We start from the raw sequence: 16,696 nt of genomic DNA on the forward strand, positions 1-16,696 counted from the left end.
TCATTAACCCTGGTCCACCCCCTTCCTCTCACAAACAAGTGTCTCCTTGATTATAACCTAAGACCCAAACACACGCTCTGGAGCTAGAACCCAGCATCTAGATGCTTTCTACTATCAAGAGAAACAGACCTGAAACAAAGATCACATGCTTATCTTTGCTATTCCCCGTGGTTTCTCTGACTGTAAATGGAAATAAGGCATGCTTCCGTGTCTACGCGAATGAAAGAACAGCACATGAAGTGGTTGGGTGAAGACAAGTATTTGCATGTAGGGTGAATGAGTGGGGGGGGGACGACTCAAAACACAAGCTAGCTCAGTGAAGCGGCAGCATACCTTTAGTCCCAGCACTCGGGAGGCAGAGGCAGGCGGATGTCTTTGAGCTGGAAGCCAGCCTGGTCTACACAGTGAGTTCCAGGACAGCCAAAACCAAACCCAAACCAAGCCATAGAGATAATTTCTTTGTTTGTTTGTTTTCAGTTTTTCAACACATAGTTTCTGTGTGGCTTTGGAGGCTGTCCTCGAACTCGCTCTTGTAGACCAGGCTTGGTCTTGAACTCACAGCGATCCACCTGCCTCTGTCTCCCAAGTGCTGGGATTAAAGGCGTGCGCCACCACCGCCCGGCCAGATAATTTCAAATGCATTAACATAACGTACAAGCAATTCCCTTCACCTTGTACCCCCAAACACACGTGTTGACTGTCCTTCAGTCCTTGACCGTTTCCTAGGGAGACCCACGACACTGCCTCCACCGTGATTCGCCGTGCTTCGAAAAATGTGCTTTAAGCCTATTTTGCATTCATTTGATTTTAGAACCAGTGAAGACACTTCTCAAATGAGAGACAGCCCTGACCTTGCTGGCACAGGGTACAAAGCGCTGAGTCTCGCTTTGGGTGGCTGCCTCGGACACCGGGAACACGTGGATGGTCATGGATGCCATGAGCCGGGGCACTGCAATGGAAAACTACGCCTGGCCCCCTGCCTCCACTCCCAAGTCCCTTCCCTGCTTAGGGCTTGAGAACTGTGCTGTCCAGTATGTCCCACAAGGGGCCATTAATCTTACTAATATGACGTAAAGTGAAGTTTTACTACTGAGTTCCCAGTCACACTAGCCTTGTGTAAGGTGGAGTTCCAGGGGACTAAGGATAGACAGTGATATCGTGGGCACCTCTTAGCCTGTTTCTCGTGTGCCTGCGTGCGTGCGTGCGTGCGTGCGTGTATGCAAGTGCACATGTATGCACGCACGTGCATGTATGTTGTGTGTGTGTGTGTGTGTGTGGTCCTATCTATCCTTGGCTTAATGACTTATGCCATGGCATGCCTGTTCTGAGCAGTTTTCCACAGGATGGCAATGTAGGGCTGTTCTGATGGTCCCGCACATTACAGATGCTATAGAATGCAAGGCGCCACACCCAGGCGTGGGTGGTGTTGCGGCCACTTTCACACAACCCCAGGACGCTGACAGTAACCTTTCCTGAACAAGTGGTCACATAAACTGATCTTTTGAGGGACATGGGGAGGATGCAGGAAGGGGCCTCTGGCTTCAGAGCCCTTTTAATCTTACTGCATTTGCTCTGCTGCCTCTGTTGGGGGGGGGAGAGTGCAGGGTGTGGTTAGAATGGCGGTTCCGGGAAAGCAGCAGCCACGGACCAAGTGGATCAGTGCACAACGAGAAGGCGGAGAGTGATGTCTGGTGTAGTCAGTATTTACCGTAAGTCCCTGGGCAACCCGGCTGACTTCAGATTTCACACCTAGTCTGCACTATCCCAGGGAGCGGGAAGAAATGCAAATGACTGGGCTCTTCTGAGGCGGAATTGGCTCAAGCAGGATGGCACCAGATACGGAGGATGGAGGGGGCCACTGCTGCTGGAACTGGGAAGTTTCTGTTTGTTTATTGTTTGTTTTCCAAGACATGGTTCCTCTGTGTAGCTTAGGAGGCTGTCCTAGAACTCGCTCTTGTAGACCAGGCTGGTCTCCAACTCACAGAGATCCTCCTGCCTCTGCCTCCCCAGTGCTGGGATTAAAGGCGTGCGCCACCACTGCCCAGCCCACATCTGGGAAGTTCTAGCAAGCTCTAGCTGCTAGAGCATCTGGGATGCTCTAACAAGCACGGGTAAAATGCCTCATAAACTTGCAAGACAGCAGTATCTCCGTCACTATTGCAAATAAAGAGGCGGGTATTAGAAAGTGCGTCCTGCCCGGGGCCACAAGGAACAGGAAAGGAGGGGCTGCCCTACTGAGATCTGAACTCGGGTCTTCAAGCCTAAGATGGCTAACACACAGCTCCTATCTCAGGCGTGGAGTGTAGAGACATTCCCCATTCCCAGCCCCTAAGCTGCCCCCAGTGTATAACCCCTGCCTCTGAAACTTAGTGCCTGGTGACTTTGTCCTGAACCACAAGGGCAGCACAGGCAACAAACAGGGACTCTTCTAGGTCATGGTCAGCGTGCAGGTATCAGAGCAGGTGACTGAACGGACACGAAACAGCTTCCCTGGATCCTCCCCGCCCCCGGTCAACAGCAGGCCTAAGGCTGCTGCAAGTAAAGACAGCGGAGCAGCCAGAAACCTAAAGCTGCCCTGCTGACTCTCGTTCCCTCACGCCCGAGGAAACAGCAGCAGCTCTTTGCAGTGCTCCTGTAGACAAAGCCCGCGGACCGTATCCAGAACGTAGGAAACATCCAGTTCACGACACCGAAAACCCGCCGCCCCTGATGGCGTTCACGGCGACCTTTCTCCTTAGATGCGAAGAATAAAATAAAAAGCCTCTAAGGATACCAAGGAAGGAGCCTTGCGGTGGGGAACGATGGCTGGGCAGACCTCAGTCATCATCAGACAGGGCCCCTGGCACTTCTGTCTCCTTGGGATCCCACACTGTAACCTCACCTCATGAGAAAGAGATACTCAGACACCAGGGATAGTAAAAACCACAGAAGTGAAGGACAGGTCCTTGGAAGTTTCCAAGACAGAATGTGACAAATTTCCGTCGGGCTTGGCCTGAGGTTAACAGACCACATTTGTTAGAGACTCGACGCCCGTCCGGCTGCCCTCAGGGTCTGCAGGAAGTCAGTCTCGTGGGGGCTGAGAATTTCATCCCGCTGGAGAGACGGATGAAGCCGTGTCGTCTGTACGAGGATGGGCAGAGCAGGGGACACCGTCAAGCAAAATAAGCCTGGTCGCAAAGACAGCCGATGCGCCCTCTTACACGCGGAACCTAGGCTTCGAGAGGACAACCGTGGAAGTTAACTAGGGGAGGTGTGACTAGATCTTGAACTAGATACCTGTATGTGCGCGCATGCGTGCACACGCACACACAGGCATGGGTGACATCACACCAGAAGGGAGACTGCTGCGAGTGGGGGTCAGGCTAGAGGCAGGGAGGAAGGATGGTCACTGCCTCTAGAGGTGGCTTCAATGAGAGTACTGACTCTCAGCTGGCGATGTCTGGGAGGCTCAGGCGGGACAGCCTTGCAGAACCGCCTTCTTTCTGCAAGCTTCCTGTGTTCCCAACCTCCAAAGAACAGAGTGCATGAGTGTTCCGGGACACTGGGACTGTCCTCACTGCGCCGTGCATGGGGGAAAGCGGGTGGGTACCTGGGGAGGTGGGTACGGGGGACTGGTGCCCTGGGCTTGCTATACAGCAGGGTGAGGCATACTAGAAGCTTCTCTGACGAAGGAGGAAGGGCCAGGCAGACAGTGCCCCCTGCAGTGTAAGACCCTGCACTGCAGTGACAGAAGACACGGGGGCTAATCAGTGACGGGTCCAAGGGTCTGGCTGTCACGCAAGAGCTGTATGGGTGGCCAACCAAAGGCCTGAGCGCCCCCCCCCGCGGCTCCATCTTCCTAATCATGAATTGGTAGCGACACTCGCATGCGGGGGAGTTTCCATTGGAAAGAAAGGCGAAGCTTTTTAAACTTATTTTTCAACATGAAGGCCCAGAAGGTAAATACATTAGCTCAGTGGCCATCTGCTTTTTGTTGGAGTGACTCAGCCCTGCATTGCTCGTGGGCACAGGCAATGATGAGCTTGTCACTGCGCCTCAATAAAACTTTATTAACAACAACAGGTGGCAGACCAGATTTGCCCACGATTAGCCATCCCAGTCTGAGAGATTGATTGCAGAGCGGGCGTGGCAATGGCTTTCACTTTGGTAAGTACCGCCAACTATATGCTGGCACCGTGTACATGAAGTGTGTAGTGAGTACACCCACAGTAAATGGTGCCTAACAGCCATCAGTGTCACAAGCGGCACCTGAATACAACTAAAAAGTTTTTAAAATGCCGTCTCTTAGCCTTTGCTGGGTCTCCTGTTTATGGAGGTCAGTCCTGGAGCGTTTGAAACGGGACGGAAGCAACTGACAACCATCAGTGATGTCACTTCCAGGAGAGCTCAGTTCACTGCCATTCACTATGCTGCGCCCGTTCAGTGGCAGGCTCTTTCGTGCGTAAGGGACACGCCGCCTTCTTCGTCCCTTAGACTGATGCTGCCGAGGCTGGCGAGATGCGGCCCAGAGTAAAGGTGCCAGCTTCCAAGCATGCAGAGCTAGCCAGTAAGAAACAAGCAAGGCCAACAGCTTCATAATTAATACAGCGTCCTGTGTGTTCATTTGGGACTGACACGGCTCTGGGACCAGGCTGGCGGGAAGGCTTCTCTCTACACACCTCAAACATGAAATGTCAAAGACGGATGGAATGTCCACCCATCCCCAGGCTGAGTCTAAGTGGCTTTCTCTGAGTGTGTTTACATAGCTGAGTAAACAGTCCCCTACTTTCAAACGGGGAAAAAAATAAAAGCATGTCAGCTACTTTTCATAACTCAACAAAGGGGCTGCCATTTTGAGGAAGGTGTAAGTTGGCTCTGGCCACCCTGAAGGTGTAAGTTGGCTTTGGGCCTGCCTCTTCTGCTCAGGTGCGTTTGCACGGCCGCGAGTGACCTTTGGAGAGGGATGAGAGTGTTGTCAAACTGGGGGGCGGCCTAAACGTTCCAGAACGTTTCCTGATACGAGACCCGCCCTGGGTTTTCCCACCGCTGACAAAGCACACTATGGTCTGCAGTCTCCCAGAGGCCTGCCAAGGGCAAAATCATGGTGATTACCACGCATGCACCAATCTAGGGTAGTGACCGCCACATACTGAGGAACCTCTGATGCAGGACAAACTCTAGATTTCTTTCTTTTTAACAGCAGTAACTGAAAGTAGCAATGTCAATGCTTTAATCCCAGCACACAGGAGGACGAGGCAGGGGAAGTCTCCCTGAGTTCTAGGCCACGACGTCCTGATGTATGTACGCATCGAGTTCTAGGAGAAACCAATACCAAACCAAACATCCCAAACCTAGAAAACAGCAAGGAACAAAATCTAGAGTTTGACACCAGCAACACGACACCGTTGCTTTTTTCCTTCTGACCCACGTGGACACAAAAAATACTCAACGAAGGGGCAAAGTGACGGGGGGGGGGTCCTTCTGTGTATATGTTTTCTTATTGGTTGATGAATAAAACACCAATTGGCCAGCAGCCAGGCAGGAAGGATAGGAGGGGCTGCCAGACAAGGAGGATTCTGGAGAGAGAAGCCTCCAGAGAGGAGAGGTCACACCGTGGAAGGAATAACACAGCTGGATTATGGGTAAACCACAGCCTTGTTGCAATACACAAATTAATACAAGTGGGTTAATAATTAAGACAGCTAGTCGGTAAGAAGCCCTAGCCATTTGCCAACAGTTTATAAATTATTATAAGTCTCTGTGTGTTTATTTGGGGCTAATCAGCTATGGGATCAGGTTGAAAAGAAACTCCGTCTACAAGAAAGACCAAGGTCTGTGCTGAGAATCTCTCATGGCAGCAAATCTAAAAGCATCCCAAATTCAGCTAACTTTTTACAAAACTTAGTTTAGGCTCAGGAGATGGCTCAGTAGGGGTGAAATCAGTAGCTGCCAAGCCTGAAGACTCAAGTTCAATTCCTGGACTCATGTTTAAAAAAAATGCCAGAGGTAGGCTGCTTACTTACTCCAGGTAGATGGTGGAGGCAGCAGTGTCACGCAGAAGCATGTGGGCCAGTTAGTCCGGAGTGCCCAACACAACAGAAACGAGACACACCATCGAAACCAATCGCAGGGCTAGAAACAATTCCCAAACGTTATCCTTTGACCTCCACACACACACACACACACACACACACACACACACACACACGACAGGAACCCACCCACACCTACACATCACACATACATACACAGACTAGCATTGCCAGTCTTCCTTTCTGTGTGGGGCACAGTCTATGGAGCTCTTTATAAACACTAGATGCCCTCATGTGTGAAACAGTCCCGTGAGGAACACAGTCCGAGTCACAGTTTACAGGTGAGCAAGGACTCTACTCTGCCACGGGCAGCTAAACGTCTAAGGGCTTCTGCAGTACCAGGGATCGAACCCAGGGCCTCTTCTCCTGTGCTAGTAAAGTGTTTCTTACAACAGAGTCCTTTTCCTGGTCCCCAAATTTGTTTCTTAGCTATCTTACTTGACATGAGCCACCCTGTGTTTCCCATGTCACAGTAAGCAAAGGTATAAACCTCTACCTAAACATCTCTCTCCTTCCGCCCATAACTGCAAGTTTCTTCCTTAAGAAGAAACGGACTGCAACCCATTCTTCTCATTGACTACTGAGCCCATGGCCGATTGTTTTACGCAGGCATTACTGTCTTACATGTCCTCCAAAGCCAAGCTGGCAGCAAAACTCTGTGCCTCCCCGGGACATCACATCCTCCTTTGCACACCCTTGGCTGGGTGTGCAGGGCCTCACACACACACACACACACACACACAGTCGCTGATTACATTGGTCAGCTTCTAGATTCTACCACACAATACCTGAGACAAAGCCTCATGGCTTTGGGCCTTGGGTAGGGAGGAAGGAGATAGCAACGGTGTGCATACCTGTTCTAACACCTCAAGCCAGGAAGCTGCCAGGACAGCCCCTACCTCCAGTCTCCCCTGGGGGCACATGCCCAATGACCTAAGAGCCCCTCCCCCCAGCTCTGCAGAGCCTTTCCAAGAGTTACTTTGGGGATCAACCCTTTAACAAACAAATCCATAGCATCCAGTCATCCCTTCCATCAATCATTCCTTCACTCATGTGTAGATAAAGAAATATAATCCAATCCACTCTGAAATGCAAACCAAAGCATCCCAGATTCAGCATTTGCCAGAGGCACCGGGTAGGGATGTCAACTGTTCCCCAAATACATTCATCAACAGTTAACCCAAAAAAGTACTCGATAAACACAAATCTCAACACCCCCCCCCAACGGCCGCCCAAAGTTCACACTAAACAGGGCTGACAGGAGCCCAGCGATCTCCCATCTTTTCAAATCCCCCCATGGCCTCGAGGTAGGGCTACTGATGGACTTTGCACCACGGATGACTACTTTCCGAAAACCTGGATTGGCGCCCTCTGCTGGAGAGCCAGCGTGGCAGCACGGAGCCACTGAGGAGTCCCGCTGGGCTTTACTGGAAACGGGTGCGCGTGTGTCAACTCTGCCCTCTGGTACAGAAAGTACAACGATCACCTCTCTCACAGGACCAGCCTGTGGGCACCACAAAGTGCGTCACGTGGAGTTCGCCCAGTCCTTTCTTTCTCGGTGGGATACATACAACCTTACTACTTAGCTTCCAATGCGAGCCTCGGGTTGAGTATTTTGGCTTCAGACCCTCAGCAATCCTCCTGCCTCTGTCCGATGAGTGCTGGGATTAAGGGCCTGGGACACCCCCATTCCCAGATGCCTTCACAGGAGGCAACGGTGAAAAACACAGAAGTTCGGGAATGTCTTTCACCCCCGGCTTCTACTGAAGCGGAGTCCATTTCCCTCATTCTCAGCAAGGCCGGCTCTGTACTGCAAGTGTTGGCTCTGACTGCAATCTGCACGCCCACGGGCCTCACCGGGCCTCTTGGTGAAGCCTGACTCCTCCCTCTCAGGGAAGACCGCTTTATACCACCCAGGTACAAGATGCTATAGAGCCAAGGCACCACTCAGGTCAGGGAGCTCATGCTGGCCCTGCCTCACGAAGCAGGGGCTCTGATTTTCTGCTTTTCTATTGAGTGATATTCGGAGGCCTCAGTGTAGGACCCTCAGAGGTAAGAGTCTCAGGGACCCTCAGGGGGTCACTAACTGCCCCCTCCTCCTTCAGGACCCTCAGGGGGTCACTAACTGTCCCCTCCCCCTTCAGGACCCTCAGGGGGTCACTAACTGTCCCCTCTCCCTTCAGGACCCTCAGGAGGTCCTAAAATGATTATTTTTAATCATTTTCCGTTGGTGGCTATCCAGGTCTCCCTAATGTTTTAGTTCTGTGATGGATGCCTTTGCTCATGTCAGGATACTAAAACACATCCTTCAGGGGCTGGAGAGATCAGTCAGCGGTTAGGAGTGCTTGCTGTTCAGCCATGAGGCCCGGGGTGCAGGTCCCAGCACCCATGCAACGTCAGGTTGTTTCATATTTGCCTGTAACTCCCAGCTCCAAGGCGTCTGCTGCCATCTTCCGGCCCCATCTGCTCACAGGTGAGTGCACACACACACGGGACATGCACACACACTTATGCAGGCATGTGCCTGAGCACACACACAAACACGTATCTGAGAAGTTACATCCTGCCCTGTTAAGTTGGCTCGGCTGACAAAGGTGCTTTCCCCGCGTCGGGTGCCCCGAGTTCCATCTCCAGAACCCACATGGAGGTGGAAAAAAGGGGAGCAACTCCACAGCAGTGTCTCTGGACTTCCCGTGCACACGGTGGCATGTTTATCCACAGACAGCATGTACGTACACAGTAATGATGAAACAAAGATAATTACATCCTTATGATGAGGTGAACTGTGTGTATGTACGTCCATGTGTTCCACAGACTGTGTTTTCAAAGTACCCTTTAAACTCTTGTTATATGCAACACAGCATTTTATATCTATACGTACAATATACATGTAGCTTCACAATAACTATAAAGCAAGCAGCAGTGAAATGTCACCTCACAAATCCTTCATGTCCCTGTACCATCCCACAGTTCGTCTCCTAAAAGCAAGCACCTTTACTTTAAAATAACTATGCAATTAGCATAAGAAAATGCATTTTGGAGAGACCTCAATCAAAGGCAAAGGTAAAACCTAAACACGTAGCATTTCATTGGAATTTTTTGTTGTTGTTTTGGTTTTTTTTTTTTTTTTGAGACAGCCCTGGCTGTCCTGGAACTCACTCTGTAGACCAGGCTGGCCTCGAACTCACAGAGATCAGCCTGCCTCTGCCTCCTGACTGCTGGGATTGAAGGCATGCACTACACCACCTCCTGGTTGTTGTTTTATCCCACTGGGAAATATTTTAAGGATGGCTTGCCTCAGGCCTGTCTGACTCCCATCTCTGCCGTGTACATGGGACAAAGTAAAATAATACATTGACGCAGAGCGTGCAGAGGAAGCACGGATTTGAGACCGGACTGTACTCACCACAGGGCAAGTCGCTGCTCAATTTCCTTGAGAAAATTGGTATGGAACTTGTGCAAAGGTTCGAAATTCGGGAATATGAGACTCTTCAAGGCTTCGGGCATGGAGTCATCTTTGCTGACCGTGCTCTGAAACCACTGCAAATGAAGAGGGGACAATTCAGACACACGCAGATGGATGGACCCTGTGGGTAGCAGGAGGCCACGCACCTTCCCGGGGCCTTCTGAGCATCTCAGGCCCATTACACACAAGAGGCAGACCTTCCTGCTCCCCCTGCCCTCTCCCAGGGGAAAAGAGCCTGTCTCTCAAATGCTTCCCCCCCACGGCTTGTTTAAGCCAGGAATCATCTCCTCAATGGGCCACGCCCTGAACCAAGTCCTCACTCACTCAGGCCGGCTCACTAGGGAATCCTGAATTTGGGACCACAGGCCACCCTATGTTTCCAGGAGCTGTCCGACTATTCCTCCATAAAAAACGTTGACCAGCCGGGCGTTGGTGGCGCACGCCTTTAATCCCAGCACTCGGGAGGCAGAGGCAGGCGGATCTCTGTGAGTTCGAGGCCAGCCTGGTCTACAGAGCGAGTTCCAGGACAGCCTCCAAAGCCACAGAGAAACCCTGTCTCGAAAAAACAAAAAACAAAAAAACAAACAAAAACAAACAAACAAAAAAAAAAAAACGTTGACCATGGAGGTGACACAGCAACTGCCTGTCCACGACCACACACGTCACTGACACCAGTGGCAGCTGGGTCCCAGGATCTGCAAAGCCACCAAATGCAGACCCCATCCCAACGGTGTGAGTATCCGCCTTTACTGGCTGTATTCTTTCTCAAAATCGTGGGGTCCGAGTCCCCAGCTTTGCGTCTAAGACTGGACAGGCCAGGCGACAGCAGTCAAAGGCAGTCAGTGGCACTTTCCCCACCGTGGTACAGCTTACTATAAAGACGACCAGGAGTCTACCTCGAGCAGACACGGCCAGTTACATTTGACGACAGAGAAGACACAGAATGCTCTGGGTCAGTGTCCACAGACAGCAGACCACTTAGTTTCACTTCCTCTGCTGCAGGAACGTCTTCCCTTTGCACTTAAAATCCAAATTAAATATGGCAATCGACATTAATTGCCATAACCCACTATCAGGACCTACAATCCTCGCAGCCGGTCAGGGAGCCTAACACGTGAGCAACCCCAGCCCCTCCCAGCAGCAGCCGGGCACTCGTCTAACTGAATCACGCAAGGCAGAGGAAAAGAGCACACACCGAAGCGATGACCTCAAGGTCCTTCAGGTACGTTCGCTCAGTGGTGGAGACTTCCTTAGCGATGAAGTAGGCCTTGTCGGTTGGGAATCTCTGCAAAACCCAGAAAAGAACAAGACGCAGCCGTCATGTTTGAGTGGAAGCCTCTGAGAATGCCCCGATCAAAGAGACGGTGACTCACTGATAACTAACGGGTAAGCCCTTTGTAAGCTAGCGTCAAATTTAAATAAGCTTATCTTCATGTGTGTGTGTGTGTGTGTGTGTGTGTGTGTGAGAGAGAGAGAGAGAGAGAGACAGAGACAGAGAGAGAGAGACAGAGAGAGAGAGAGGGAGGAGAGGAAGGGAGACAGACAGAGAGAATTCACTGATAGGTAACTAACGGGTAAGCCCTTTGTTAGCTTCAAATCTAAATAAGTTTATTTCTCTGTTGTGTGTACACGTGGGCACAAGCATCAGGAGGAACAGGCTAAAAGAATGGCCTTTGACATGGAAGTGCCACCATCAGCTAGAGGATTCTAATTAGGCAAGAGTCACACGATCTTCTCGGAAACTCCGCCAGGAGAAATCCGCATCTTGAGACCTGTGACGTGGGCTGGCAGAGCTGGTTTCTTGAGATGTTCGCTACAAGATGGTGTCAGCAGTGTCCGTGGCCGGACCACAGGGAGATGGTGGCAGCACTGTGTCTCGGCCCCGGAACCTGGGAGTCAGACTGGCCGTAGCAACCCAAAGTGGGCCACCATGAGATGGAGCGGGCCAAGAGAGTGTAGTCCGCACACGCAGCCGGTGCGGACACACGGGAGGGGAGGAGGCATCCTGACCCACGCCACCTCACGGATACCGGGAGTGAACCCCAAGGACGCGACACCAGGCGAACGAAGCCGGTCAGAAACGGATATAAATACAGTGAGCAGCCTGGGGGGGGGGGCTGCCAAGGATGGGGAATTATTAGCCAGCAGGACAGAGGTTTCGTTGGAGAATATGAAAAGGCTGTGACCCTGGTTCTCTGAGAAGGTCGTACTCGCTATCTACTGTGGCAGCTGGTGCGTTTAAAGCTGGCGTGTTTTACGTTGCGGCTATTTTAACCCCCCCCGCCCCTCCGCCCCCGAGAATCCACCGCACCTTTCGCCGGCCCTCCTCTTCGTCGTCAGTCCTGGGGCACGCCTGGTCATTCAGGAGCGGGCTGACCAAGGGAGAGGCCTGCTTGGTGTCGGGACTCAGGTTGGGAGACAAGGTCACGTTGGTTGGGGCAACTCCTCCCTGCGAGTTCATGGACAGCTCTGAAAGGTGAGGGCTACCAGTCAGGGAGCCTGTTTGGGGATGAGAAGTTTTAAAAGAAAAAGAAAAGAGAAAAAAGTAATTCCTTCTGGGATCGGAGGGCTCTTTCCAACTGTCACTTTTACAAAAGCTTTAGAACATGGCTGCTACGTGGCAAAAATGCATTGCTACGTCTCCCCGCCCTCTACGCTGTGGCTGCCTTGAGGAGGGGCACCCAGAGTCCACCTCGCCCAATGCAGCCCCAGTTACGTAATTAAAGGTAAGACAGAGACCTCTGCATAGGTCACAATTAAGGGAGTTTAACAGCATAGAGCAATCCTATTTTTAATCTCGTAACTACCGCCTCTGTTTCTAAAAACTACTCCTGGAAGTCATGGTGTCTACGTCACAATGAGACAGAAGGAGTGACTGCAACTAAACTAATAGACATCTAAACAGCTGGTGCACTCAGGACAGGACCACATCTTGTGACAATGGGTCACAGCTAACAGAGGCCAAGCAGCTAATTCCCCACTCTACAGAGAACAGAAGCAAGCTCGATGTACCTGGTGATGTCACTCCATCTCTGCTACTGTTTGGGACAGAAACACTAGCATTACACGCAACGGTGGTCATTTAAAGACGCAAGCTGGAGATCCCGTTAGCACAGTTCCCCTTTGTGAATCGGAAGTGACAGGTCGTAAGTTAGTCCTCTAGAAAGGCTATCGGATTAAACAACAGCAAAATGTAGGTTACCTCCTAGAGTCGACCGCAGGAGATGTTCTACACGGGACACTCTGCCGAGAGGATTTTGTAACTATCTGTGCCTCAACCCAACGTGAGGTGCTTCCGAACGCTTCTAAGCTGTGTGTTTAGAGCTAAGATGCTTGTAGTGCTGATGCAGACTGAGCATCAGGAGAACAGTTCCGATGACAAGGAAACCAAGGCAGCTGCCTCCCCACTTTCTGTTCCGATCCATTGCTCCTTGGCACCCACTGCTTGGTTAAGGATCTCCACGGGACGGGTGACACAGTTTTCCGGATATATCCTCATGCCCTGGCACCTACGTTCCCCCTCTTTAGTGGTTCATACATACTTTGGAAGGAAAAGATACAGCAGCCTAGAGCGGGGGTAAGGCAGGGCCAACAGTGATTTTGATCCCAGCAGGTAAATCCTGAGGAAACCACCACATGCCCCCTGCTTCCAGGACGCCCCCTGGCAATGGCTTCACCCACAGAGGGGTGAGGAGCCATCACATCCAGAAAATAACAAAAAGTAGTGACAGTTAGCCAGTCAGTGATCCTTGGAAGGTATGTTTAGAAAAGGTGAGGGCTTTACAGGATGAATTTTAAAAGACATCCTCGCATTTGAGTAAACCTCGTTGAAATGAAGCATTGGTGTTAGACAGAGACCCCATCACCCCACGCACCGCCAGATCCCATAAATCCAGGAGAAAAAGGCCAGAAATCACTTCACAAATGTCAATTTTATTGACACCAGTGCACAGCTGAATACAGTGATTAGGAAAGAATGAAACTTGTTAAATAGAAATAGTGACATACCAGAATTGCAATTGTTTCAAGACACTGCACTATTCTCTTTAAAAAGGAAATCACAGGAAAAAATGTTACCACCACAATAGAAAGTTAGAAAAGAGTTTGTGTCAAGATCAAAACATTCCATGCATTTGTGAGTTGCTGAGTCGAGCGTCCACGTTGACTTGTCCGCCAAATCGCCTAGCTCAACGTGGGGCTTACCATCAGGTCAGCTCCCACGAGATCGGGCGACAGCATGCTGGCCTTGGGTGGCAGTGACGAGGCAGAGGAAAAAAAGCCTTCCACCGGACTGAGCGGGAGCCAAGGGTAAAGAGTTGTTAGGAGAGCTAGCTTCAAAAGCGGGGTGGGGCAGGCTGTGAGGAGACGGTTAGCCAGCGGGTGTGAGAGACTGCCACAGAGAGAAGCAAGCCAGGGAGCACACATCCAGACAGAACCACACCCGCCCGCCTGCCCACCCACCCTTCACCACGGGCGAGAGGCTCCCTGGCTGACCTCCCCCGGGGGCAATGCTTGCATTTTTGCTGACTGGGCAGGCTAGAAACATAAGTCAACAGGCCAGCTCCAGAGAGGTGATGGATGACCTTTTAAAGAAGACAGCTGGTTAGATCTGGGAGGATTCCCTCTGGATAGGATAATGGAGGGCTGGGCACGAATGCTCCGGTCACCAACGGTAACGGGCAAAGTTGGCCAGTGCTCAGGTCGGCCCAGCGCTCTACAAGTGTGTGGCCTAACCAGGTCTTATTACCTGTTTTATAGGTGCGACCTGCACACAGGGAGTAACCAAACTGGGCTAGCCAATTTCCCTATGAAAGGAAGAGTGCTGGGTATGTAAACTGCCAGACCAAGACCGGAGGGGGGGGGGGGAGCGCGGGCGACCGAAGGACACATCAGCAAGGCCCCAAGAGAAGGCCCCCAAGTTTCTGAAATCCAGCTTCCTGAATACCAGAGCTGGACCTACGGAGATGAGGCTCTCGTCTCTCCTGTAGAGACCACTAGAGGCTTTGACACTTTACAGGTGACACAACGCCCAAAGAAGCCACTGTTCACCACTGGGCAATCGACGAGAATACGCCCCGATAAGAGCCGTCGGCAGAACCCAGCAGCTCAGTAACTGACAACACCCTCTGTGCAAACTGGTGTCCTGACTGGCAGGTGTGAGGGGCGTGTCTGAAGCGAGCCAGGGTTCAAGGTTATGGAGTTAATGTAAAGACACAGGATTGGTTTCGTGACAATGTAGCCGTGTTTCCCGGAGTTGGGGGGAGGGCAGGGGGGGGAGAGAATTAACAAAGCTAGTTTAGTCTGCCATCTGCTTTGAAGGTGCAGCCTTCAAAGGACACGACAGACAGCTTCACCCTTGCTCAACGGAATGACTGACGCTTGGGCTTCGCGTGCATGCGTGCATGCATGTGACTTCTCCCTAATAACGAATGGACATAAAGTAAATTTCTTTACCAGGGAGCTACAGGCAAATAATTCTACAGGGAAGCACCTGGATATTAAGGCAGTGTGTGGGAAGAAGTGTAATTATGTTAGGGAAAATATCAACTGCTCACACACAACCTCTGGAGGTTTCAAATGGTTGGGACGACAATTTTTCTCCCCCCTACTTTTAAAAAAGTTGCCCCGCATTATCTTAGGCACTCGGGTTAGTTAACTCTCAAGCCAGCCTCTCCCCAACGGTTTTGTTTCTTCTCTCTCGAATCTGCGAGAAGAGGTCTGAGTTCATGGCGGCCCCAGCGGGCCAGCGACCCCCAACCAACAGTGCTCTTGAGGCGTGCAGTTCTGGCGACCGCCTTTTCAAATCTCCTTAAACAGATACTTTGTCATCCAACAAATAGTTATGCGATTTCAAATTAGCCCTGCTATATTTACGGATTTCAATGGGTCACCCAGCCAACAGCCTGCCTGTATAGCTAGCTTTAACATTTTCATTTAGAATATGTTCAGAGTTCTTTTCTAGTCTGCGGTACACTGAGTTCAGGGTCCCAGGACAGACTTCATCAGAGGAGATGAAGAGAGCCAGCTTCCTGCCTCCTGTCCCTCTGAGGGCTGGGCACCAGCTTCCTACTGACCACCCATTTCTTCAGCCTTTGTTAAAGCCTTGTAAACAAACTCACCCAGTTCTGAGAAGAGGAAAACAAAAACAAAAAGAAAACAAAACACAGACACACAATCTATTTCTCAGGTAATTAAAGATGGCATTTCAAATACCTCTAGACTTTTCCTGTTTTGTAAACTGGTCAGTAAGGTGATTAATGTCTAATTTTTAACTTGGTAGGGTTTTGTGTGTTTTTCCTGTAAAAGAGAAGCATTAAAAAAAAGGAACCCATCATTTGTTAAAAACTGAAAATGAGAACATGTGTGAAATACATAATTTCTACTTTCATTTTTTCCCACTATTCCCTCAGATAAACTTACTTCTTTTGCAAGTCTCTAGACCCTACAATCCTCTCTTGTGACCAGAGCATGCCCCAGAGAAGATATGTGGGCCTCTCTTTAAACTCCCGGCCTCTCAGTGAGAGAGAAGGGAGTGGGATCTTGCTGGGGGATTATCTACCTGAGAGCTAACCACTGGAGGAGATCACACGCCATCACACGAAACCAGAGGTGGCTGTAGTGAAGTCTGGTCCCTGCCCACCAGACTCTATGGGACCAGCTGGAGTGCCTGAATAGAAAAAAGGTCCCCACGTGGAAAAGTCGGTTTACCAAGGTTAGAGACGGTGTCCTCTTCTTGAAACCTTAGGCGGCTGGGGGTAGGTGACAAGTGCCCGGTCAGACCCAAGGTCCTTTCAGAAGACTGAACAAGCGGTAAAGCATCCACTCTCCACTCCATCCTCACGCCATTTCAGAAAAGCAACAGTGATGCAGAAAAACAGAGACACTCCACCACCAAGGGTCAGACGGCAGAGAAGGCACAGGCTGCTCCTACTCGTAGGGCAAAGAGACAGGAGAATCCTGCTTTGTTTGGAGCCGGCAGGGACCTGGTTGAACTTGGTGGCCCTGTTTGGGATGAGGAACACGGAGCCCCACACCAATGGAAAAGTTACCATCTTGCGTGAAGGGCAAAGATCCAACCATCAGTTGTGAAAGAACAGTCACAGGTTTTTTTTTTTTTGTTGTTGTTGTTTGTGTTACAGTAGGATGTCTGCTAGCACAA

General features: G+C 50.8%; 1 protein-coding gene across 4 annotated transcripts in view; it reads right to left on the reverse strand.

The window, feature by feature from the left end:
* The window catches only part of Farp1 (FERM, ARH/RhoGEF and pleckstrin domain protein 1), a 228,054-nt gene that overhangs the window by 17,996 nt on the left and 193,362 nt on the right, over positions 1 to 16,696 (reverse strand). For 3 of the 4 annotated variants that reach the window (XM_040744380.1, XM_040744332.1, XM_040744426.1), the window contains exons 14-16: positions 11,849 to 12,036; positions 10,733 to 10,822; positions 9,478 to 9,611 (exon numbers count right to left, since the gene is read on the reverse strand). In XM_040744380.1, the coding sequence (XP_040600314.1) occupies positions 9,478 to 9,611; positions 10,733 to 10,822; positions 11,849 to 12,036 (412 nt within the window). The remainder of the gene's footprint in view (positions 1 to 9,477; positions 9,612 to 10,732; positions 10,823 to 11,848; positions 12,037 to 16,696) is intronic. The other variant, XM_040744462.1, reaches the window with a different exon arrangement.

This window comes from Mesocricetus auratus, unplaced genomic scaffold (assembly GCF_017639785.1).
Source record: "Mesocricetus auratus isolate SY011 unplaced genomic scaffold, BCM_Maur_2.0 Super-Scaffold_2245, whole genome shotgun sequence".
Classification (NCBI taxonomy): Eukaryota; Metazoa; Chordata; class Mammalia; order Rodentia; family Cricetidae; genus Mesocricetus; species Mesocricetus auratus.